The sequence below is a fragment of the Nerophis ophidion genome, linkage group LG03 (assembly GCF_033978795.1).
Source record: "Nerophis ophidion isolate RoL-2023_Sa linkage group LG03, RoL_Noph_v1.0, whole genome shotgun sequence".
Classification (NCBI taxonomy): domain Eukaryota; kingdom Metazoa; phylum Chordata; class Actinopteri; order Syngnathiformes; family Syngnathidae; genus Nerophis; species Nerophis ophidion.
Window position 1 is genome coordinate 11,008,801 of NC_084613.1, and position 25,000 is coordinate 11,033,800.

The 25,000-nt window shown below is 40.0% G+C and overlaps 1 protein-coding gene across 2 annotated transcripts in view; it reads right to left on the minus strand.

Moving 5' to 3' along the window:
- Window positions 1-13,312: 13,312 nt before the first annotated feature.
- LOC133549115 (B-cell receptor-associated protein 29-like) overlaps window positions 13,313-25,000 on the minus strand; it is a 12,739-nt gene continuing 1,051 nt past the window's right edge. The window contains exons 2-8 of one of the 2 annotated variants that reach the window (XM_061894254.1): window positions 23,202-23,332; window positions 23,029-23,129; window positions 22,231-22,378; window positions 13,777-13,912; window positions 13,613-13,709; window positions 13,437-13,537; window positions 13,313-13,361 (exon numbers count right to left, since the gene is read on the minus strand). In XM_061894254.1, coding sequence (XP_061750238.1) covers window positions 13,329-13,361; window positions 13,437-13,537; window positions 13,613-13,709; window positions 13,777-13,912; window positions 22,231-22,378; window positions 23,029-23,129; window positions 23,202-23,284 — 699 coding nt within the window. In that variant the 5' untranslated portion in view covers window positions 23,285-23,332 and the 3' untranslated portion in view covers window positions 13,313-13,328. The remainder of the gene's footprint in view (window positions 13,362-13,436; window positions 13,538-13,612; window positions 13,710-13,776; window positions 13,913-22,230; window positions 22,379-23,028; window positions 23,130-23,201; window positions 23,333-25,000) is intronic. The other variant, XM_061894253.1, reaches the window with a different exon arrangement.

Sequence of the window (25,000 nt, forward strand, 5' to 3'; positions counted from 1 at the left end):
GCACCAAAATCCAAAGAAAAAGAAAAATTTCAGGAAAAGCGGAAATTTTGGTGTTGGAATTTTTCAAATCGGTCAAGAAATGTTGAAGTAGTAACATTTTTTAATGGAGAAACGGTATTAAAGAATTCTTGGAATTTCGGGAAAACTGGGAATTTTTCCAGTTCAGTAAACAACTTTGTCTTAATTAAGAGGAATGTTTGGACTGAGTGGGTTGAAAAATATGGAAGAAAAAAGGGTTTGAAAAAACGGGAAATCAGGGAATTCCTGGAAATGTTTTCAACTTGAAAAAATAATAGTTTGAATGTCCAGGATGAGTGAAATGTGTTGACGGTGGAATATTTTTTTTAATCGGTAGGAAAATGTGGAAATGGCAGATGTTTGAAAAATGGCCAATTCCTTTTGAATGGCAAAAATGTCCCGACCGCACCAAAATCCAAAGAAAAAGAAAATTTTCAGGAAAAGCGGAAATTTGGGTGTTGGAATTTTTCAAATCGGTCAAGAAATGTTGAAGTAGTAACATTTTTTAATGGAGTAATGGTATTAAAGAATTATTGGAATTTCGGGAAAACTGGGAATTTTTCCAGTTCAGTAAACAACTTTGTCTTGGGTAAGAGGAATGTTTGGACTGAGTGGGTTGAAAAATATGGAAGAAAAAAGGGTGAAAAAAGGGATTGAAAAAAACGGGAATTCAGGGAATTCCTGGAAATGTTTTCAACTTGAAAAAATAATAGTTTGAATGTCCAGGATGAGTGAAATGTGTTGACGGTGGAATATTTTTTTAATCGGTAGGAAAATGTGGAAATGGCAGATGTTTAAAAAATGGCCAATTCCTTTTGAATGGGAAAAATGTCCCGGAAAACCTGGAATTCTGGGAAATGTCGTAATTTTTTAGAATTTTTCAAGGCAAAGTCCACGATTCCCCGAATAGGCTGAACCGTTTGAAGTTGGAACGGTTTGAATCGGGTGAAAAATGTGGCGGGTCGACCGCACCAAAATCCAAAGAAAAAGAAAATTTTCAGGAAAAGTGGAAATTTTGGTGTTGGAATTTTTCAAATCGGTCAAGAAATGTTGAAGTAGAGACATTTTTTAATGGAGAAACGGTATTAAAGAATTCTTGGAATTTCGGGAAAACTGGGAATTTTTCCAGTTCAGTAAACAACTTTGTCTTAGGTAAGAGGAATGTTTGGACTGAGTGGGTTGAAAAATATGGAAGAAAAAAGGGTTTGAAAAAACGGGAATTCCTGGAAATTTTTTCAACTTGAAAAAATAATAGTTTGAATGTCCAGGATGAGTGAAATGTGTTGACGATGGAATATTTATTTTAATCGGTAGGAAAATGTGGAAATGGCAGATGTTTGAAAAATGGCCAATTCCTTTTGAATGGGAAAAAAATCCCGGAAAACCTGAAATTCTGGGAAATGTTGTAATTTTGGGAATTTTTCAAGGGAAAGTCCACGATTCCCCCAATAGGCTGAACCGTTTGAAGTTGGAACGGTTTGAATCGGGTGAAAAATGTGGCGGGTCGACCGCACCAAAATCCAAAGAAAAAGAAAAATTTCAGGAAAAGCGGAAATTTTGGTGTTGGAATTTTTCAAATTGGTCAAGAAATGTTGAAGTAGTAACATTTTTTAATGGAGAAACGGTATTAAAGAATTCTTGGAATTCCGGGAAAACTGGGAATTTTTCCAGTTCAGTAAACAACTTTGTCTTAATTAAGAGGAATGTTTGGACTAAGGGGTTGAAAAATATGGAAGAAAAAAGGCTTTGAAAAAACGGGAATTCCTGGAATTTTTTTCAACTTGAAAAAATAATAGTTTGATGGCCAGGATGAGTGAAATGTGTTGACGGTGGAATATTTTTTTTAATCGGTAGGAAAATGTGGAAATGGCAGATGTTTAAAAAGGGCCAATTCCTTTTGAATGGGAAAAATGTCCCGGAAAACCTGGAATTCTGGGAAATGTCGTAATTTTTAGAATTTTTTAAGGGAAAGTCCTTGATTCCCCGAATAGGCTGAACAGTTTGAAGTTGGAACGGTTTGAATCGGGCGAAAAATGTGGCGGGTCGACCGCACCAAAATCCAAAGAAAAAGAAAATTTTCAGGAAAAGTGGAAATTTTGGTGTTGGAATTTTTCAAATCGGTCAAGAAATGTTGAAGTAGTAACATTTTTTAATGGAGAAACGGTATTAAAGAATTCTCGGAATTTCGGGAAAACTGGGAATTTTTCCAGTTCAGTAAACAACTTTGTCTTAATTAAACAGAGTGGGTTGAAAAATATGGAAGAAAAAAGGGTGAAAAAAGGGTTTGAAAAAACGGGAATTCAGGGAATTCCTGGAATTTTTTTCAACTTGAAAAAATAATAGTTTGAATGTCCAGGATGAGTGAAATGTGTTGACGGTGGAATGTTTTTTTTAATCGGCAGGAAAATGTGGAAATGGCAGATGTTTGAAAAATGGCCAATTCCTTTTGAATGGGAAAAATGTCCCAGAAAACCTGAAATTCTGGAAAATGTTGTCATTTTTTAGAATTTTTTAAGGGAAAGTCCACGATTCTCCGAATAGGCTGAACAGTTTGAAGTTGGAACGGTTTGAATCGGGTGAAAAATGTGGCGGGTCGACCGCACCAAAATCCAAAGAAAAAGAAACATTTCAGGAAAAGCGGAAATTTTGGTATTGGAATTTTTCAAATCGGTCAAGAAATCTTGAAGTAGTAACATTTTTTAATGGAGAAACGGTATTAAAGAATTCTTGGAATTTCGGGAAAACTGGGAATTTTTCCAGTTCAGTAAACAACTTTGTCTTAGGTAAGAGGAATGTTTGGACTGAGTGGGTTGAAAAATATGGAAGAAAAAAGGCTTTGAAAAAACGGGAATTCCTGGAATTTTTTTCAACTTGAAAAAATAATAGTTTGATGGCCAGGATGAGTGAAATGTGTTGACGGTGGAATATTTTTTTAATCGGTAGGAAAATGTAGAAATGGCAAATGTTTGAAAAATGGCCAATTCCTTTTGAATGGGAAAAATGTCCCAGAAAACCTGGAATTCTGGGAAATGTTGTAATTTTTTGAATTTTTCAAGGCAAAGTCCACGATTCCCCGAATAGTCTGAGCAGTTTGAAGTTGGAACGGTTTGAATCGGGTGAAAAATGTGGCGGGTCGACCGCAGCAAAATCCAAAGAAAAAGAAAAATTTCAGGAAAAGCGGAAATTTGGGTGTTGGAATTTTTCAAATCGGTCAAGAAATGTTGAAGTAGTAACATTTTTTTAATGGAGAAATGGTATTGAAAAATTCTTGGAATTTCGGGAAAACAGGGAATTTTTCCAGTTCAGTGAACAACTTTGTCTTAGGTAAGAGGAATGTTTGGACTAAATGGGTTGAAAAATATGGAAGAAAAAAGGGTTTGAAAAAACGGGAAATCAGGGAATTCCTGAAAATGTTTTCAACTTGAAAAAATAATAGTTTGAATGTCCAGGATGAGTGAAATGTGTTGACGGTGGAATATTTTTTTTAATCGGTAGGAAAATGTGGAAATGGCAGATGTTTAAAAATGGCCAATTCCTTTTGAATGGAAAAAATGTCCCAGAAAACCTGGAATTCTGGGAAATGTTGTAATTTTTTGAATTTTTCAAGGCAAAGTCCACGATTCCCCGAATAGTCTGAGCAGTTTGAAGTTGGAACGGTTTGAATCGGGTGAAAAATGTGGCGGGTCGACCGCAGCAAAATCCAAAGAAAAAGAAAAATTTCAGGAAAAGCGGAAATTTTGGTATTGGAATTTTTCAAATTGGTCAAGAAATGTTGAAGGAGTAACATTTTTTAATGGAGAAACGGTATTAAAGAATTCTTGGAATTCTGGGAAAACTGGGAATTTTTCCAGTTCAGTAAACAACTTTGTCTTAGGTAAGAGGAATGTTTGGACTAAGTGGGTTGAAAAATATGGAAGAAAAAAGGGTGAAAAAAGGGTTTGAAAAAAACGGAAATTCAGGGAATTCCTAGAATTTTTTTCAACTTGAAAAAAATAATAGTTTGAATGTCCAGGATGAGTGAAATGTGTTGACGGTGGAATGTTTTTTTTTAACCGGTAGGACAATGTGGAAATTATGGAAGTTTTAAAAATGGCCAATTCATTTTAAACGCGAAAAATGTCCTGGAAAAGCTAGAATTCTGGGAAAATTTTGGGAATTTCCCCAAATAGGCTGAACAGTTTGAAGTTGGAACGGTTTGAATCGGGTGAAAAATGTGAAACATGTCAAACTCTGGAGAAGAAGAAGAAGTTGAGGATGTTTAACAAATAGAGGCATTTTGGTGTAGAAAACCATATGTGTGAATAATCGTGATACATCATAATAATATATAATAATTAAAGCTGCAAGTAGCGATGGAGGGCACCAACTTTTGCTGGTGTTTCCTGCCTTAACCCATTCAACATATCTTTACCTGCACATTACCTACCTTCCCTGTATCCTGGGGTCACACTGGTGCTTCTTTCTTTCACCCATACACGCTGGTGCTTCCTGCCATCACCCAGACAACATATCTTTACCTGCACAATACCTGCCTTCTCTGTATCCTGGAGTCCAACTGGTGCCCCCTTCTTTGCCCGCACATTACCTACCTTCTCTGCATTGTGTGGTCACTCTGGTGCTTCCAGCTTTTAAGCGGCCATCTTATGACGGCAGCAGCATCAGCGCAGCGGTTCTTTGAAGGCTCGTAAAATCAAAACCGGAGCAGTTGGAAAAACTCTTTGCGCAGCTTTTAATCAGAAGGGTTCAATCTCTTTCCTGTGGTAGTTTGAAGCCGACACAACAAACGCGCTCAGAAGAGATAATGTTTGAAAAAAGGTGACGGGTTTTTTACAAAACATTTGTTTTGAAGGGGTAATTGCCAACTTCCTGTTGATTTTTGCTGAATGATGCCAGATAATGAAATGTAGGTCTAAGTGAGACCTACATAGAGGTTTTTGTTTCATGTCTCTACGACATTCTTACCAGAAGTTACAAGCAGTTTTGTCTGTGGTTTCTTCCCAAGAGCAGTTTTGTCCATGTTTTATTGTTAGGGGGGGGGGGCTAGAGCGCAATTTTGGTTTGGTTTTTTTATTAGATCGCAATTTTCACCAGCCATGATGTATGTGTCGAGTTTGGTGAGTTTCGAAGCATTTTAAGAGGGTCAAACTATAGCTCAAAGAGGCAAAAATTAAATTTTTTTTAGGAAACTTTCGTTTTGAAGGGGTTTTTGCCAACTTTCTGTTGATTTTTGCTGAAGAATGTCAGTGTATGAAATCTAGGTCTAAGTGAGACCTACATAGAGGTTTTTGTTTCATGTCTCTAGGACATTCCTACCAGAAGTTACAAGCAGTTTTGTCTGTGTTTTCTTCCCAAGAGCAGTTTTGTCCATGTTTTATTGTTAGGGGGGGCTAGAGCGCAATTTTGGTTTGGTTTTTTTATTAGATCGCAATTTTCACCATGCAGTCATGATGAGTTTGGTGAGTTTTGAAGCATTTTAAGGGGGTCAAATTACAGCTCAAAGAGGCAAAAATTACATTTTTTTTTAGGAAACTTTCGTTTTGAAGGGTTTTTTGCCCACTTTCTGTTGATTTTTGCTGAAGAATGTCAGTGTATGAAATCTAGGTCTAAGTGAGATCTACATGGAGGTTTTTGTTTCATGTCTCTACGACATTCCTAACGGAAGTTACAAGCAGTTTTGTCTGTGTTTTTTCATAGGGGGCGCTAGAGCGCAATTTTGAGATTTAAAAAAAAAATTAGATTCCAATTTTCGCCAGTCCTGATGTGTGTGTCAAATTTGGTGAGTTTTGAAGCATGTTAAGAGGGTCAAATACAGCTCAAAGAGGCGGCGGTATAATAATAATAATAAAACCTTAGAAATACAATAGGGTCCTCTGTCCCAAAGGGACATTCGGTCCCTAATTAAAGTAAATAAATAAATACAAAAAAATACAAAAAGTGCTACCTAAATTTTTTAGGATGTTTTTAACAAATATATCAATTTAAGGGCTATGGTAACCTATCAAGGCAATCAGAAAATGTAGGACTTACTTTCATAAATCAACATTTTTGTAGAACAAATGTTGCCTGGAGCATAATAATGTTGACAAACAGTCGTTTACAAAATATACCAAATTTGATAATAAAATAATTGCGTGTACAAACCTCTTTAAGACTTTTAATAGAATTTGTCTTTCATGCCTTTTCTGTCATGACCCGATGGCAAAAGGCAAAAAAAAATGGCTTTTCTGTCTTTGAAGCTTGAGTTTTGCAACACAAATGTACGTCACGTTCTGTACGCTAGAGGGCGCTGTAGGCTCACGTATATTTTATTTACAAAGCGCTTTTTCACAGATAAAATGACAAACTGCTGTACAAAACAAAGTAAAACCAGAATTCAATTAAAACAACAGAGGCAACATCATAAAAAGGCTACCAAGCTGCTTAAAAATGATAATTAAAAGGTGCATTAACTAAAAGCTTTACTAAAAAGAGAAGTTTTCAAATGTTTCCTCAGTGTCAACAAGTTGTTCCAGAGTCTGGGAGCTATAGCCAGGAATTCCAGGTCACCTAGCAATTAGGACACTACTTATTAGATAGCAATTAGGGTGCTAGTTGTCGGCTCGCGATTGAGGCAGTAGTCGTCAGCTAGCAATTAGGGCACTAGCTGTCAGCTATCGACTAGGGCGCCAGTTGTCAGCTAGCAATTAGGACACCACTTATCAGATAGCAATTAGGGCGCTAGTTGTCAGCGAACAATTAGGGCACTAGTTGTCAGCTAGCAATTAGAACACTAGTTGTCAGCTAGCAATTAGGGCACTAGTTGTCAGCTATCGATTAGGGCACTAGTTGTCAGCAAGAAATTAGGGCAAGAGTTGTCAGAGAGCAGTTAGGGCACTAGTTGTCAGCTACCAATTAGGGCACTTGTTGTCTTCTAGCAATTAGGGCACTACTTGTTGGATAGCAATCAGGGTGCTAATTGTCAGCTAGGAATTTGGACACTACTTAGCTAGGAATTTGGACACTACTTATCAGATAGCTATTAACCCGCTAGTTGTCAGCTCGCTATCGAGGAAGCAGTTGTCAGCTAGCAATGAGGGCACTAGTTGTCAGCTAGCAGTTAGGGCACTAGCTGTCAGCTATCGACTAGGGCACCAGTTGTCAGCTAGCAATTAGGACACCACTTATCAGATAGCAATTAGGGCGCTGGTTTTCAGCTCGCTATTGAGGCAGCAGTTGTCAGCTAGCAATTAGGACACCACTTATCAGATAGCAATTAGGGCGCTGGTTTTCAGCTCGCTATTGAGGCAGCAGTTGTCAGCTAGCAATTAGGACACCACTTATCAGATAGCAATTAGGGCGCTGGTTTTCAGCTCGCTATTGAGGCAGCAGTTGTCAGCTAGCAAATAGGGCACTATTTTTCAGCGAGCAATTAGAACACTAGCTGTCAGCTAGCAATTAGAGCACTAGTTGTCAGCGAGCAATTAGAACACTAGTTGTCAGCTAGCAATTAGGGCCCTAGTTGTCAGCGAGCAATTAGGCTACTAGTTGTCAGCGAGCAATTATGGCACTAGTTGTCAGCTAGCAATTAGAGCGCTAGTTGTCAGCTCGCGATCAAGGCAGCAGTTGTCAGCTAACAAGTAGGGCACTAGCTGTCAGCTTGCAATTAGGTCACTAGTTGTCAGCTAGCAATTAGAGCACTAGTTGTCAGCTAGCAAATAGAGCACTAGTTGTCAGCGAGCAATTAGAGCACTAGTTGTCAGCTAGCAATTAGGGCACTAGTTGTCATCGAGCAATAAGGGTACTAGTTGTCAGCTAGCAATTAGAACACTAGTTGTCAGCTAGCAATTAGGGCCCTAGTTGTCAGCGAGCAAAAAGGGCACTAGTTGTCAGCGAACAATTAGGCTACTAGTTGTCAGCTAGCAATTAGAGCGCTAGTTGTCAGCTCGCGATCAAGGCAGCAGTTGTCAGCTAGCAAGTAGGGCACTAGCTGTCAGCTTGCAATTAGGTCACTAGTTGTCAGCTTGCAATTAGGTCACTAGTTGTCAGCTAGCAATTAGAGCACTAGTTGTCAGCTAGCAATTAGAGCACTAATTGTCAGCTAGCAATTAGAGCACTAATTGTCAGCTAGCAATTAGAGCACTAGTTGTCAGCGAGCAATTACAACACTAGTTGTCAGCTAGCAATTAGGGCCCTAGCTGTCAGCGAGCAAAAAGGGCACTAGTTGTCAGCGAACAATTAGGCTACTAGTTGTCAGCGAGCAATTAGGGCCGTAGTTGTCAGCGAACAATTAGGGCACTAGTTGTCAGCGAGCAATTATGGCACTAGTTGTCAGCTAGCAATTAGGGCACTAGTTGTCAGCGAGCAATTAGGGCACTAGTTGTCAGCTAGCAATTATGGCACTAGTTGTCAGCTAGCAATTAGAGCGCTAGTTGTCAGCTCGCGATCAAGGCAGCAGTTGTCAGCTAGCAAGTAGGGCACTAGCTGTCAGCTTGCAATTAGGTCACTAGTTGTCAGCTAGCAATTAGAGCACTAGTTGTCAGCTAGCAATTAGAGCGCTAGTTGTCAGCTCGCGATCAAGGCAGCAGTTGTCAGCTAGCAAGTAGGGCACTAGCCGTCAGCTTGCAATTAGGTCACTAGTTGTCAGCTAACAATTAGGACACTACTTATCAGATAGCAATTAGGGCGGTAGTTGTCAGCTCGCGATCGAGGCAGAAGTTGTCAGCGAGCCATTAGGGCATTAGATTTCAGCTATCAATTAGGGCACAAGTTGTCAGCTATCGATTAGGGCACCAGTTGTCAGCTAGCAACTAGGACACTAGTTGTCTTCTAGCAATTAGGACACTACTTATCAGATAGCAATCAGGGCACTAGTTGTCAGCTAGCAATTTGGACACTACTTATCAGATAACAATTAGGGCGCTAGTTGTCAGCTTGCGACCGAGGCAGCAGTTGTCAGCTAGCAAGTAGGGCACTAGTTGTCAGCTAGCAATTAGGGCACCGGTTGTCAGCTATCGATTAGGGCGCCAGTTGTCAGCTAGCAATCAGGACACTATTTATCAGATAGCAAATAGGGCGCTAGTTGTCAGCTCGTGATTGAGGCAAAAGTTGTCAGCTAGCAAGTAGGGCACAAGTTGTCAGAAAGCAATTAGGGCAGTAGTTGTCAGTGAGCAATTAAGGTACTAGTTGTCAGTGAGCAATGAAGGCAAGAGTTGTCAGCGAGCAGTTAGGGCACTAGTTGTCAGCTAGCAATTAGGGCACATGTTGTCATCTAGCAGTTAGGGCACTACTTGTCAGATAGCAATTTCAGTGCTAGTTGTCAGCTATCAATTTGGACACTACTTATCAGATAGCAATTAGGGCGCTAGTTGTCAGCTCGCGACCGAGGTAGCAGTTGTCAGTTAGCAAGTAGGGCACTAGTTGTCAACTAGTAATTAGGGCACAGGTTTTCAGCTAGCAATTAGGGCGCTAGTTGTCAGCTATTAATTAGGACAGTACTTATCCGATAGCAATTAGGGCGTTAGTTGTCAGCTAGGAATTAGGGCAGCAGTTGCCAGCTAGCAATTAGGGCACTAGTTGTCAGCGAGCAATTAAGGCAAGAGTTGTCAGCGAGCAGTTAGGGAACTAGTTGTCAGCTAGCAATTAGGACACTAGTTGTCTTCTAGAAATTAGGACACTACTTATCAGATAGCAATCAGGGCACTAGTTGTCAGCTAGCAATTTGGACACTACTTATCAGATAGCAATTAGGGCGCTAGTTGTCAGCTCGCGGCCGAGGCTGCAGTTGTCAGTTAGCAAGTAGGGCTCTAGTTGTCAACTAGCAATTAGGGCACAAGATTTCAGCTAGCGATTAGGGCGCTAGTTGTCAGCTATTAATTAGGACACTACTTATCAGATAGCAATTAGGGCGTTAGTTGTCAGCTAGCAATTTGGGCGCTAGTTGTCAGCTAGGAATTAGGGCAGCAGTTGCCAGCTAGCAATTAGGGCACTAGTTGTCAGCGAGCAATGAAGGCAAGAGTTGTCAGCGAGCAGTTAGGGAACTAGTTGTCAGCTAGCAATTAGGACACTAGTTGTCTTCTAGCAATTAGGACACTACTTATCAGATAGCAATCAGGGCAATAGTTGTCAGCTAGCAATTTGGACACTACTTATCAGATAGCAATTAGGGCGCTAGTTGTCAGCTTGCGACCGAGGCAGCAGTTGTCAGCTAGCAAGTAGGGCACTAGTTGTCAGCTAGCAATTAGGGCACCGGTTGTCAGCTATCGATCAGGGCGCCAGTTGTCAGCTAGCAATCAGGACACTATTTATCAGATAGCAAATAGGGCGCTAGTTGTCAGCTTGTGATTGAGGCAAAAGTTGTCAGCTAGCAAGTAGGGCACAAGTTGTCAGAAAGCAATTAGAGCAGTAGTTGTCAGTGAGCAATTAAGGTACTAGTTGTCAGTGAGCAATTAGGGCACTAGTTGTCAGCTAGAAATTAGGGCACTTGTTGTCATTTAGCAATTTGGACACTACTTATCAGATAGAAATTAGGGCGCTAGTTGTCAGCTAGGAATTAGGGCAGTGGTTGCCAGCTAGCAATTAGGGCACTAGCTGTCAGAGAGCAATTAAGGCAAGAGTTGTCAGCTAGCAGTTAGGGAACTAGTTGTCAGCTAGCAATTAGGACACTAGTTGTCTTCTAGCAATTAGGACACTACTTATCAGATAGCAATCAGGGCACAAGTTGTCAGTTAGCAATTTGGACACTACTTATCAGATAGCAATTAGGGCACTAGTTGTCTTCCAGCAATTAGGACACTACTTATCAGATAGCAATCAGGGCACAAGTTGTCAGTTAGCAATTTGGACACTACTTATCAGATAGCAATTAGGGCGCTAGTTGTCAGCTCGCGACCGAGGTAGCAGTTGTCAGTTAGCAAGTAGGGCACTAGTTGTCAACTAGTAATTAGGGCACAGGTTTTCAGCTAGCAATTAGGGCGCTAGTTGTCAGCTATTAATTAGGACAGTACTTATCCGATAGCAATTAGGGCGTTAGTTGTCAGCTAGGAATTAGGGCAGCAGTTGCCAGCTAGCAATTAGGGCACTAGTTGTCAGCGAGCAATTAAGGCAAGAGTTGTCAGCGAGCAGTTAGGACACTAGTTGTCTTCTAGAAATTAGGACACTACTTATCAGATAGCAATCAGGGCACTAGTTGTCAGCTAGCAATTTGGACACTACTTATCAGATAGCAATTAGGGCGCTAGTTGTCAGCTCGCGACCGAGGCTGCAGTTGTCAGTTAGCAAGTAGGGCACTAGTTGTCAACTAGCAATTAGGGCACAAGATTTCAGCTAGCGATTAGGGCGCTAGTTGTCAGCTATTAATTAGGACACTACTTATCAGATAGCATTTAGGGCGTTAGTTGTCAGCTAGCAATTTGGGCGCTAGTTGTCAGCTAGGAATTAGGGCAGCAGTTGCCAGCTAGCAATTAGGGCACTAGTTGTCAGCGAGCAATGAAGGCAAGAGTTGTCAGCGAGCAGTTAGGGAACTAGTTGTCAGCTAGCAATTAGGACACTAGTTGTCTTCTAGCAATTAGGACACTACTTATCAGATAGCAATCAGGGCACTAGTTGTCAGCTAGCAATTTGGACACTACTTATCAGATAGCAATTAGGGCGCTAGTTGTCAGCTTGCGACCGAGGCAGCAGTTGTCAGTTAGCAAGTAGGGCACTAGTTGTCAACTAGTAATTAGGGCACAAGTTTTCAGCTAGCGATTAGGGCGCTAGTTGTCAGCTATTAATTAGGACAGTACTTATCCGATAGCAATTAGGGCGTTAGTTGTCAGCTAGGAATTAGGGCAGCAGTTGCCAGCTAGCAATTAGGGCACTAGTTGTCAGAGAGCAATTAAGGCAAGAGTTGTCAGCTAGCAGTTAGGGAACTAGTTGTCTTCTAGCAATTAGGACACTACTTATCAGATAGCAATCAGGGCACAAGTTGTCATTTAGCAATTTGGACACTACTTATCAGATAGAAATTAGGGCGCTAGTTGTCAGCTAGGAATTAGGGCAGCAGTTGCCAGCTAGCAATTAGGGCACTAGCTGTCAGAGAGCAATTAAGGCAAGAGTTGTCAGCTAGCAGTTAGGGAACTAGTTGTCAGCTAGCAATTAGGACACTAATTGTCTTCTAGCAATTAGGACACTACTTATCAGATAGCAATCAGGGCACAAGTTGTCAGCTAGCAATTTGGACACTACTTATCAGATAGAAATTAGGGCGCTAGTTGTCAGCTCGCGATCGAGGCAGCAGTTGTCAGTTAGCAAGTAGGGCTCTAGTTGTCAACTAGCAATTAGGGCACAAGTTTTCAGCTAGCATTTAGGGCGCTAGTTGTCATCTATTAATTAGGACAGTACTTATCCGATAGCAATTAGGCTGTTAGTTGTCAGCTAGCAATTCGGGCGCTAGTTGTCAGCTAGGAATTAGGGCAGCAGTTGCCAGCTAGCAATTAGGGCACTAGTTGTCAGCGAGCAATTAAGGCAAGAGTTGTCAGCGAGCAGTTAGGGAACTAGTTGTCAGCTAGCAATTAGGACACTAGTTGTCTTCTAGAAATTAGGACACTACTTATCAGATAGCAATCAGGGCACTAGTTGTCAGCTAGCAATTTGGACACTACTTATCAGATAGCAATTAGGGCGCTAGTTGTCAGCTCGCGACCGAGGCAGCAGTTGTCAGTTAGCAAGTAGGGCACTAGTTGTCAACTAGCAATTAGGGCACAAGATTTCAGCTAGCGATTAGGGCGCTGGTTGTCAACTATTAATTAGGACACTACTTATCAGATAGCAATTAGGGCGTTAGTTGTTAGCTAGCAATTTGGGCGCTAGTTGTCAGCTAGGAATTAGGGCAGCAGTTGCCAGCTGGCAATTAGAGCACTAGTTGTCAGCGAGCAATTAGGGCAAGAGTTGTCAGCGAGCAGTTAGGGAACTAGTTGTCAGCTAGCAATTAGGACACTAGTTGTCTTCTAGCAATCAGGACACTACTTATCAGATAGCAATCAGGGCACTAGTTGTCATTTAGCAATTTGGACACTACTTATCAGATAGCAATTAGGGCGCTAGTTGTCACCTCGTGATCGAGGCAGCAGTTGTCAGCGAGCAATTAGGGCACTAGTTCTTGGGTAGCAATTAGGGAACTAATTGTCAGCAAGCAATTAAGGCAGTAGTTCTTAGGTAGCAATTAGGGCAGTAGTTTCCAGCTCCTATTAAGGCCACATAATGAAATACAGGATCTACACAGTAAATAAGCTCCATCGATGTCAACATACTGTACGTCACAATCAGCCACAATCAATATGTTCCATTCTTTATTATTGAACCTTCTTGTCTGCGTCACTCAGATTCTGTGGAACAGAAAGAACAAAAACGCATGACGATGCGATGATGTCATCCCCGTCCCCGCCGCACGTGGTCATTACCTGCAGCCCGTGATGCTCCTTCAGCAGTCGCTCGTACTCCTTTTCGAACCCCCGGGTCTGCCTGGCCATGGCCTGGACTTCAGCGCGGGACTTGTGCACAGCTGCACACGCACCTGACTTATTTCATCCCACTTTTTGGAAGAAAACAAAATAAAAAATAAATCGGCTTCACTCACCCTCCTTGGCCGTCTTTAACTGAGTGGACAGGTTTTGAGTCTCCAGCTTGAGTTGACGGTTTTCTTCCGCGACGGCCTGGTCTTCAGCCAGGAGAGCCTGCGGACAAAGTCGGGCTGGAGCAGACGCCACATTGACGTGCGTGCACCTGGTGATGTCACCGGACTTGTTTGAGCGCCCGGTTGTCTTCTTGATGGCGATCGGCCGCTCGGGCGGCGCTCTCGGTCTGCGCCTGGAGACCCGCGTTGTTCTCCACGGCGACGGCCGTCTGCTTCAGCAGGGCGACGACTCGCCGCGTGACGCTGTGACATGAAATAGCCGGTGTTTGTCTATTCCGGCAGGAAAGGCCATATATGGACGTGTGCCAACCAGCCACTGTCTTGAGTTTTCAAACTGTGAATCATGTGGATTGCATGAGAAAGCAGCCACAGACTTGCATTGCTTGCAGTAGCCAACAATAATACTGCTGTTGAGTTCATTATTCATTACAGTATAGTAATGTAAATCAGGGGGTCGCCTACAGCCACGGCTGCCAGTTTGCTAAGGGAAACTAGAATTAAGGCAGTCGTTTTGAATATTTAAGATTTTTAAAAGCTCTTTGAGACTCAGAAAAAAAACATAATAATTCAGATTTCTAGTGTTATACTTAGATTGGTCGGTTCTAGTCTTAGACTTAGATTGGTCACATCGAGTCTTAGACTTGGGTTGGTCAGATCTAGTCTTTGACTTAGATGATCAGATCTAGTCTTACACCTAGATTGGTTGGATCTAGTCTTAAACCTAGATTGGTCAAATATAGTCTTGGACCTAGATTGGTCTTGGGTTGGTTACATATAGTCTTGGACCTAGATTGGTCAGATCTAGTCTTAAACCTAGATTGGTCACATATAGTCTTGGACCTAGATTGGTCACTCTAGTCTTAAACTTAGATTGGTCACATATAGTCTTGGACCTAGATTGGTTAGATCTAGTCTTAACCATAGATAGGTCACATATAGTCTTGGACCTAGATTGGTCACATCTAGTCGTAAACCTAGATTGGTCACATATAGTCTTAGACCTAGATTGGTTAGATCTAGTCTTAACCATAGATAGGTCACATATAGTCTTGGACATAGATTTGTCACATCTAGTCTTAAACCTAGATTGGTCACATTTAGTATTAAACTTAGATTGGTCACATATAGTCTTGGACCTAGATTGGTCAGATCTAGTCTTAAACCTACATTGATCACATATAGTCTTGGACCTAGATTGGTCACATCTAGTCTTAAAATGAGATTGGTCACATCTAGTATGACTTAGATTCATCAGATATAGTCTTAGACTTAGATTGGTCACATCTCGTCTTTGACTTAGATTGATCAGATCTAGTCTTACACTTAGATTGGTCAGATCTAGTCTTAAACTTAGATTGGTCAAATATAGTCTTGGACCTAGATTGGTTAGATCTAGTCTTAACCTTAGATTGGTCACATATAGTCTTGGACCTAGATTGGTCAGATCTAGTCTTAAACCTACATTGGTCACATATAGTCTTGGACCTACATTGGTCAGATCTAGTCTTAAACTTAGATTGGTCACATATAGTTTTGGACCTAGATTGGTCAGATCTAGGCTTAAACCTACATTGATCACATATAGTCTTGGACCTAGATTGGTCACATCTAGTCTTAAAATGAGATTGGTCACATCTAGTATGACTTAGATTCATCAGATATAGTCTTAGACTTAGATTGGTCACATCTCGTCTTTGACTTAGATTGATCAGATCTAGTCTTACACTTAGATTGGTCAGATCTAGTCTTAAACTTAGATTGGTCAAATATAGTCTTGGACCTAGATTGGTTGGATCTAGTCTTAACCTTAGATTGGTCACATATAGTCTTGGACCTAGATTGGTCACATATAGTCTTGGACTTTGATTGGTTGGATCTAGTTTTAACCCTATATTGGTCACATATAGTCTTGAAACCTAGATTGGTTAGATCTAGTTTTAACCCTAGATTGGTCACAAATAGTCTTGAAACCTAGATTGGTTAGATCTAGTTGTAACCCTAGATTGGTCACATATAGTCTTGGACCTAGATTGATCAGATCTAGTCTTAAACCTAGATTGGTTAGATCTGGTTTTAACCCTAGATTGGTCACATATAGTCTTGAAACCTAGATTGGTTAGATCTAGTTTTAACACTACATTGGACACATATAGTCTTGGACCTAGATTGATCAGATCTAGTCTTAAACCTAGATTGGTCACATATAGTCTTGGACCTGGATTGGTCACATATAGTCTTAAAATGAGATTGGTCACATCTAGTATGACTTAGATTGATCAGATCTAGTCTTAGACCTAGATTGGTCACATCTCGTCTTTGACTTAGATTGATCAGATTTAGTCTTGCACTTAGATTGGCCAGATGTAGTCTTAAACCTAGGTTGGTCACATCGAGTCTTAGACTTGGGTTGGTCAGATCTAGTCTTACACTTAGATTGGTCAGATCTAGTCTTACACTTAGATTGGTCAGATTTAGTCTTACACTTAGATTGGTCGGATCTAGTCTTCGAATTAGATTTGTCAGGTCTAGTCTTAGACCTAGATTGGTCACATCTAGTTTTAAACTTAGATCGGTCACATCTAGTCAGACTTAGATTGGTCACATCTATTCTTACACTTAGATTGGTCGGATCTAGTCTTAAACATAGATTGGTCACAGCTAGTCTTAAACTTACATTGGTCACATCTCGTCTTACACTTAGATTGGTCGGAGCTAGTCTTAGAATTAGATTGGTCAGATCTAGTCTTAGACTTAGATTGGTCAGATCTAGTCTTAAACATAGATTGGTCACATTTAGTCTTGGACCTAGATTGGTCACAGCTAGTCTTAAACTTAGATTGGTCACATCTAGTCTTACACTGAGATTGGTCGGATCTAGTCTTAGAATTAGATTGGTCACAGCATGGTCTTACACTAAGATTGGTCAGATCTAGTCTTAGACTTAGATTGGTCAGACCTAGTCTTAAACATAGATTGGTCACATTTAGTCTTGGACCTAGATTGGTCACAGCTAGTCTTAAACTTAGATTGGTCACATCTAGTCTGACTTTGATTGGTCACATCTAGTCTTACACTTAGATTGGTCGGATCTAATCTCAAACCTAGATTGGTTACATCTAGACTTGGACCTAGATTGGTCACATCTAGTCTTAAACTTAGATTGGTCACATGTAGTCTGAATTAGATTGGTCAGATCTAGTCTAAGACTTAGATTGGTCACATGTAGTCTTACACTTAGATTGGTCACAGCTAGTATTTGACTTTAATTGGTCACATCTAGTCTTACAATTAGATTGGTCAGATCTAGTCTTAGACTTAGATTGGTCAGATTTATTCTTAAACCTAGATTAGTTACATCTAGTCTTGGACCTAGATTGGTCACATCTAGTCTTAAACTTAGATTGGTCAGATGTAGTCTGAATTAGATTGGTCAGATCTAGTCTCAGACTTAGATTGGTCGGATCTAGTCTCAGACTTAGATTGGTCACAGCTAGTATTTGACTTTAATTGGTCACATCTAGTCTTACACTGAGATTGGTCAGACCTAGTCTTAGACCTAGATTGGTCACAGGTAGTCTTAAACTTACATTGGTCACATCTAGTCTTATACTGAGATTGGTCGGATCTAGTCTTAGAATTAGATTGGTCACAGCATGGTTTTACACTTAGATTGGTCAGATCTAGTCTTAGACTTAGATTGGTCAGACTTAGTCTTGGACCTAGATTGGTCACAGCTAGTCTTAAACTTAGATTGGTCACATCTAGTCTGACTTTGATTGGTCACATCTAGTCTTACACTTAGATTGGTCGGATCTAATCTCAAACCTAGATTGGTTACATCTAGACTTGGACCTAGATTGGTCACATCTAGTCTTAAACTTAGATTGGTCACATGTAGTCTGAATTAGATTGGTCAGATCTAGTCTCAGTCTTAGATTGGTCACATGTAGTCTTACACTTAGATTGGTCACAGCTAGTATTTGACTTTAATTGGTCACATCTAGTCTTACAATTAGATTGGTCAGATCTAGTCTTAGACTTAGATTGGTCAGATTTATTCTTAAACCTAGATTGGTTACATCTAGTCTTGGACCTAGATTGGTCACATCTAGTCTTAAACTTAGATTGGTCAGATGTAGTCTGAATTAGATTGGTCAGATCTAGTCTCAGACTTAGATTGGTCGGATCTAGTCTCAGACTTAGATTGGTCACAGCTAGTATTTGACTTTAATTGGTCACATCTAGTCTTACACTGAGATTGGTCAGACCTAGTCTTAGACCTAGATTGGTCACAGGTAGTCTTAAACTTACATTGGTCACATCTAGTCTTATACTGAGATTGGTCGGATCTAGTCTTAGAATTAGATTGGTCACAGCATGGTTTTACACTTAGATTGGTCAGATCTAGTCTTAGACTTAGATTGGTCAGACTTAGTCTTAAACATAGATTGGTCACATTTAGTCTTGGACCTAGATTGGTCACAGCTAGTCTTAAACTTAGAATGGTCACATCTAGTCTGACTTTGATTGGTCACATCTAGTCTTACACTTAGATTGGTCGGATCTAATCTCAAACCTAGATTGGTTACATCTAGACTTGGACCTAGATTGGTCACATCTAGTCTTAAACTTAGATTGGTCACATGTAGTCTGAATTAGATTGGTCAGATCTAGTCTCAGACTTAGATTGGTCACATGTAGTCTTACACTTAGATTGGTCACAGCTAGTATTTGACTTTAATTGGTCACATCTAGTCTTACAATTAGATTGGTCAGATCTAGTCTTAGACTTAGATTGGTCAGATCTATTCTTATACCTAGATTGGTTACATCTAGTCTTGGACCTAGATTGGTCACATCCAGTTTTAAACTTAGGTTGGTCACGTCTAGTCTTGGACCTATATTGGTCACGTCTAGATTTAAACTTAGATTGGTCACGTCTAGATTTAAACTTAGATTGGTCACATCTAGTCTGACCTAGATTGGTTACATCTAGTCTTGGACCTAAATTGGTCACATCTAGTTTTAAACTTAGATCGGTCACATCTAGTCAGACTTAGATTGGTCACATCTAGTCTTACACTTAGATTGGTTGGATCTAGTTTTAGGATTAGATTTGTCAGATCAAGTCTTAGACCTAGATTGGTCACAGCTAGTCTTAAACCTAGATTGGTCACATTTAGTCTTGGACCTGGATTGGTCACATTTAGTCTGACTTTGATTGGTCACATCTAGTCTTACACTGAGATTGGTCGGATCTAGTTTTAGGATTAGATTTGTCAGATCAAGTCTTAGACCTAGATTGGTCACAGCTAGTCTTAAACCTAGATTGGTCACATTTAGTCTTGGACCTGGATTGGTCACATCTAGTCTGACTTTGATTGGTCACATCTAGTCTTACACTTAGATTGGTCGGCTCTAGTCTTAAACCTAGATTGGTCACATCTAGTCTTACACTTAGATTGGTCGGCTCTAGTCTTAAACCTAGATTGGTCACATCAAGTCTTGGACCTAGATTGGTCACATATACTTTTAAACTTAGATTGGTCACATCTAGTCTTGGACCTAGATTGGTCACATCTAGTCTGACTTTGATTGGTCACATCTAGTCTTACACTTAGATTGGTCGGATCTAATCTCAAACCTAGATTGGTTACATCTAGACTTGGACCTAGATTGGTCACATCTAGTCTTAAACTTAGATTGGTCACATGTAGTCTGAATTAGATTGGTCAGATCTAGTCTCAGACTTAGATTGGTCACATGTAGTCTTACACTTAGATTGGTCACAGCTAGTATTTGACTTTAATTGGTCACATCTAGTCTTACAATTAGATTGGTCAGATCTAGTCTTAGACTTAGATTGGTCAGATCTATTCTTATACCTAGATTGGTTACATCTAGTCTTGGACCTAGATTGGTCACATCCAGTTTTAAACTTAGGTTGGTCACGTCTAGTCTTGGACCTATATTGGTCACGTCTAGATTTAAACTTAGATTGGTCACATCTAGTCTGACCTAGATTGGTTACATCTAGTCTTGGACCTAAATTGGTCACATCTAGTTTTAAACTTAGATCGGTCACATCTAGTCAGACTTAGATTGGTCACATCTAGTCTTACACTTAGATTGGTTGGATCTAGTCTTAGGATTAGATTTGTCAGATCAAGTCTTAGACCTAGATTGGTCACAGCTAGTCTTAAACCTAGATTGGTCACATTTAGTCTTGGACCTGGATTGGTCACATTTAGTCTGACTTTGATTGGTCACATCTAGTCTTACACTGAGATTGGTCGGATCTAGTCTTAGGATTAGATTTGTCAGATCAAGTCTTAGACCTAGATTGGTCACAGCTAGTCTTAAACCTAGATTGGTCACATTTAGTCTTGGACCTGGATTGGTCACATCTAGTCTGACTTTGATTGGTCACATCTAGTCTTACACTTAGATTGGTCGGCTCTAGTCTTAAACCTAGAGTGGTCACATCAAGTCTTGGACCTAGATTGGTCACATATACTTTTAAACTTAGATTGGTCACATCTAGTCTTGGACCTAGATTGGTCACATCTAGTTTTAAATTTAGATTGGTCACATCTAGTGTGACTTAGATTGGTCACATCTAGTCTTACACTTAGATTGGTCGGATCTAGTCTTAGAATTAGATTTTTCAGATCTAGTCTTAGACCTAGATTGGTCACAGCTGGTCCTAAACCTAGATTGGTCACATTTAGTCTTGGACCTGGATTGGTCACATCTAGTCTTAAACTTAGATTGGTCACATGTAGTCTGAATTAGATTGGTCAGATCTAGTCCCAGACTTAGATTGGTCAAATGTAATCTTACACTCAGATTGGTCACAGCTAGTATTTGACTTTAATTTGTCACATCTAGTCTTACAATTAGATTTGTCAGATTTAGTCTTAGACCTAGATTAGTCACATCTAGTCTGACTTACATTGGTCAATACTATAGAGAGTAACTTGTATCTTAGCTACATTTATTGCAGAGTAACTTGTAGTTTAGCTACATTTAATAGAGACCAACTTGTAGCTTAGCTAGATTTTAAAGGAGAGTAAGTTGTAGCTTAGCTACATTTAATGGAGATTAATTTGTATCTTAATTACATTTAATGGAGAGTAATTTGTAGCTTAGCTACATTTAATAGAGAGTAAGTTGTAGCTTAGCTACATTTAATGGAGAGTAATTTGTAGCTTAGCTACATTTATTGGAGAGTTACTTGTAGGTTAGCTACATTTAATAGAGACCAATTTGTAGCTTAGCTAGATTTTAAAGGAGAGTAAGTTGTAGCTTAGCTACATTCAATAGAGAGTAACTTGTAGCTTAACTACATTTAATGGAGAGTAACGTGTAGCTTAGCTACATTTAAAGGAGAGTAACTTGTAGCTTAACTACATTTAATGGAGAGTAAATTGTAGCTTAGCTACATTTAATAGAGAGTAACTTGTAGTTTAGCTACATTTAATAGAGAGTAACTTGCAGCTTAGCTACATTTAATAGAGAGTAACTTGCAGCTTAGCTACATTTAACGGAGAGTAACTTGTAGCTCAGCTACATTTAATAGAGAGTAACTTGTAGTTTAGTTACATTTAATAGAGAGTAACTTGTAGCTTAGCTACATTTAATAAAGAGTAAGTTTTAGCTCAGCTACATTTGATAGAGCATTCCTTGTAGCTTAGCTACCTTTAATAGAGTAACTTGTAGCTTAGATACATTTGATAAAGAGTAACTTGTAGCTTAGCTACATTTGATAGAGAGTAACTTGTAGATTAAGTACATTTAACGGAGAGTTACTTGTTGCCTAGCTACATTTAATAGAGTAACTTGTTGCTTAGCTACATTTAATAGAGGGAAACTTATAACTTAGCTGCATTTAATGGAGAGTAACTTGAAGCTTAGCTACATTTGATAAAGAGTAAGTTGTAGCTCAGCTACATTTGATAGAGCATTCCTCGTAGCTTAGCTACCTTTAATAGAGTAACTTGTAGCTTAGATACATTTAATAAAGAGTAACTTGTAGCTTAGATACATTTAATAGAGAGTAACTTGTAGATTAGCTACATTTAACCGAGAGTAACTTGTAGCTTAGCTACATTTAATAGAGAGTAACTTGTAGCTTAGCGACATTTAATAGAGTAACTTGTAGCTCTGCTACATTTAAAGGAGAGTAACTTGTAGCTGAGCTACATTTAATAGAGTAACTTGTAGCTTTGATACATTTAATAAAGAGTAACTTGTTGCCTAGCTACATTTAATAGAGAGTAACTTGCAGCTTAGCTACATTTCCTGGAGAGTAACTTGAAGCTTAGCGTACTACACGTTCCAAGTAGCTCACCCATCACTGGTTGAACGTGTCTTTTATACCTACTGTTTATTTATCTTATTGTTTTTGTGTGTGTGTGTTTATTTTATTTACTTCTCTGGTGTGACTGCTTTATTTTGCCACGGGGCAAGGGTATTCCTGGCATTGGTGCAGGGACAACAATAGCTGGTTGGCACACTATAGAGGACCTTTGAACAGCCAGGGAGGAGAAAAGACTGACAGCCACAGGAAGAGCGAGAAGCCGGAGATGTAGAGGTTCCTCTGAGCTCGGAACAGCTTCAGGTGAAGGTGGTCCAAGAGATTGGCGTTGACCTGGGCCTCATGCATGGACTCGGGACTGGAGTACTTGTGCACCTCACGGGCTGCATCTGAGCACAGGAACAGACTTAATCCACTGATGGAGGGAGCTGACTCCGTCCTAGGCTGCCCACTAGACAGCATTGAGGATGTGGCCTAACCGACCGAGTTGACATCCATGAAGTCTTGGGCGCAGTTGGGTGTACCAACAGAACAATGACTCCAAATGAAAGAGCAGGCATGCGACCTTTGGTCAGAGCGTGGCGGAAGACTGTACAGAGGGTACAGCCCAGACGTTTCTCCTTAATGAGCTAAATTGAATTCTGTCTCTGTTTAATTCCTTGCTTCTTGTCTGTTTAATAGACGTCAATGGAATGGTATAAAATTCAACCAGAAGCTTGTGGATGGCTACCAAAAGCGTTTTATTCCAATGAAACTTGCCAAAGGACATGTAAGCAAATATTAACAATGCTGTATGTATACTTTTGACCCAGCAGATTTGCTCACATTTTCAGTAGACCCATAATAAATTCATAAAAGAACCAAACTTCATGAATGTTTTTTTGGGTGACCAACAAGTAAGTACTGCAATCACCAAAAAATAAGAGTTGTAGAAATGATTGGCAACTCAAGACAGCCGTGACGTTATGTTCTTTACAAGTGGATGTCAACTTTTGACCGCGACCGTACAAAACAAATCATAACATGACCCGGCACTTACCGAGGAAAAGAACGAGGAGGACCATAATCATGGTGAAGAAGCACTTGCTCCAGTAAGGGGACAACAGCTTCCATATTCCCCAGCGGAAAACCAGGCGCCATCTGCGAGGGAAGAAAAGAGCGTGGCGTGGTCAGACGTCTTTTTAATTTTAATTCCTGAATCCGGAGGCGCACATTGAACTCCGTGGTTTTGCACCCCCACCTCGGTGCCGATATGAAAGGCACGCACAAGATGAGGTCGACTGCGATCTCTGCATAGAGAAAGAAGGCCACGGCCGTCCACTGGAGGCTCATCCTGACCCGCCCTGCGTAGCACACGCACAGGTCATGCATCAAAAAAGCGACATCCGTGTGTAAAGGATATCACCACATGGGCTCAGGAACACTTCAGGAAACCACTGTCAGAAACCACGGTTTGTCGCTACATCTGTAAGTTCAAGTTAAAACTCTACTATGCAAAGCCACAGCTATTTATCAACAACACCCGGAAACGCAGCCGGCTTCGTTGGGACCGAGCTTCATCTTACAAGTGAGAGATTTCATTTTTTATTTATTTTTTTTGCAAATAATCATTAACTTCGAATTTAATGGCAGGAACACATTGCAAAAAAAAAATCGTCACAGGGTATTTTTACCACTGTGTTACATGGCCTTTCCAGTAAACGTTTGGGAACTGAGAAGACACATTTTTTAAAAGTGAAATTCTTTCCCATTCTTGCTTGATGTTCACCTTAAGTTGTTCAACAGTCTCCCTTCTGCTATTTAAGGCTTTTTAATGCGCCACACATTTTCAACGGGAGACAGGTCCGGACTATAGGCAAGCCAGTCTAGTAAATTTCCCAGATTTCCCAGAATTCCAGGTTTTCCGGGACAATTTTCCAGTTCAAAATGAATTGACTATTTTTCAAACTTCCACTTTTTCCACATTTGTCAACCGATTCAAACCATTCCACCTTCAACACATACCACTCTTCTGGAAATTCAAACTTTTGCTCTTCCAAGTTAAAAAAAATTCCCATATTTCACAGAATTCTAGGTTTTCCGGGACATTTTTCCTGTTCAAAAAGAATTGGCCATTTTTCAAACTTCCACCATTTCCACATTTTTCAACCGATTCAAACCATTCCACCTTCAGCACATACCACCCTTCTGGACATTCAAAATTCTCCTCTTCCAAGTTAAAAAAAATTCCTATATTTCCCAGAATTCCAGGTTTTCCGGGACATTCTTCCAGTTCAAAATGAAATGGCCATTTTTCAAACCTCTACCATTTCTACATTTTTCAACCGATTCAAACCATTCCGCCTTCAACACATACCAGCCTTCTGGAAATTCAAACTTCTCCTCTTCCAAGTTAAAAACAAAATCCCATATGTCCCAGAATTCCAGGTTTTCCGGGATATTCCTCCAGTTAAAAAATAATTAGCCATTTTTCAAACTTCCACCATTTCCACATTTTTTAACCGATTGAAACCATTCCACCTTCAGCACATACCACCCTTCTGGAAATTAAAACTTCTCTTCTTCCAAGTTAAAAAAAAATTCCATATTTCCAAGAATTTCAGGTTTTTCGGGACATTTTTCCCGTTTAAAAAGAATTGGCCATTTTTCAAACTTCCACCATTTCCAAATTTTTCAACCGAATCAACCCATTCCACCTTCAACACATACCACCCTTCTGGAAATTCAAACGTTTGCCCTTCCAAATAAAAAAAAAAAAAATTCCCATATTTCCCAGAATTCCTGGTTTTCCGGGACATTTTTCCCGTTCAAAATGAATTGGCCATTTTTCAAACAACCACCTTTTCACTTTTGTCAACCGATTCAAACCATTCCACCTTCAACACATACCACTCTTTTGAAAATTCAAACTTCTCTTCTTCCAACTTAAAACAAATTCCCATATTTCCCAGAATTCCAGGTTTTCCAGGACATTTTTCCCATTCAAAAAGAATTGGCCATTTTTTAAACTT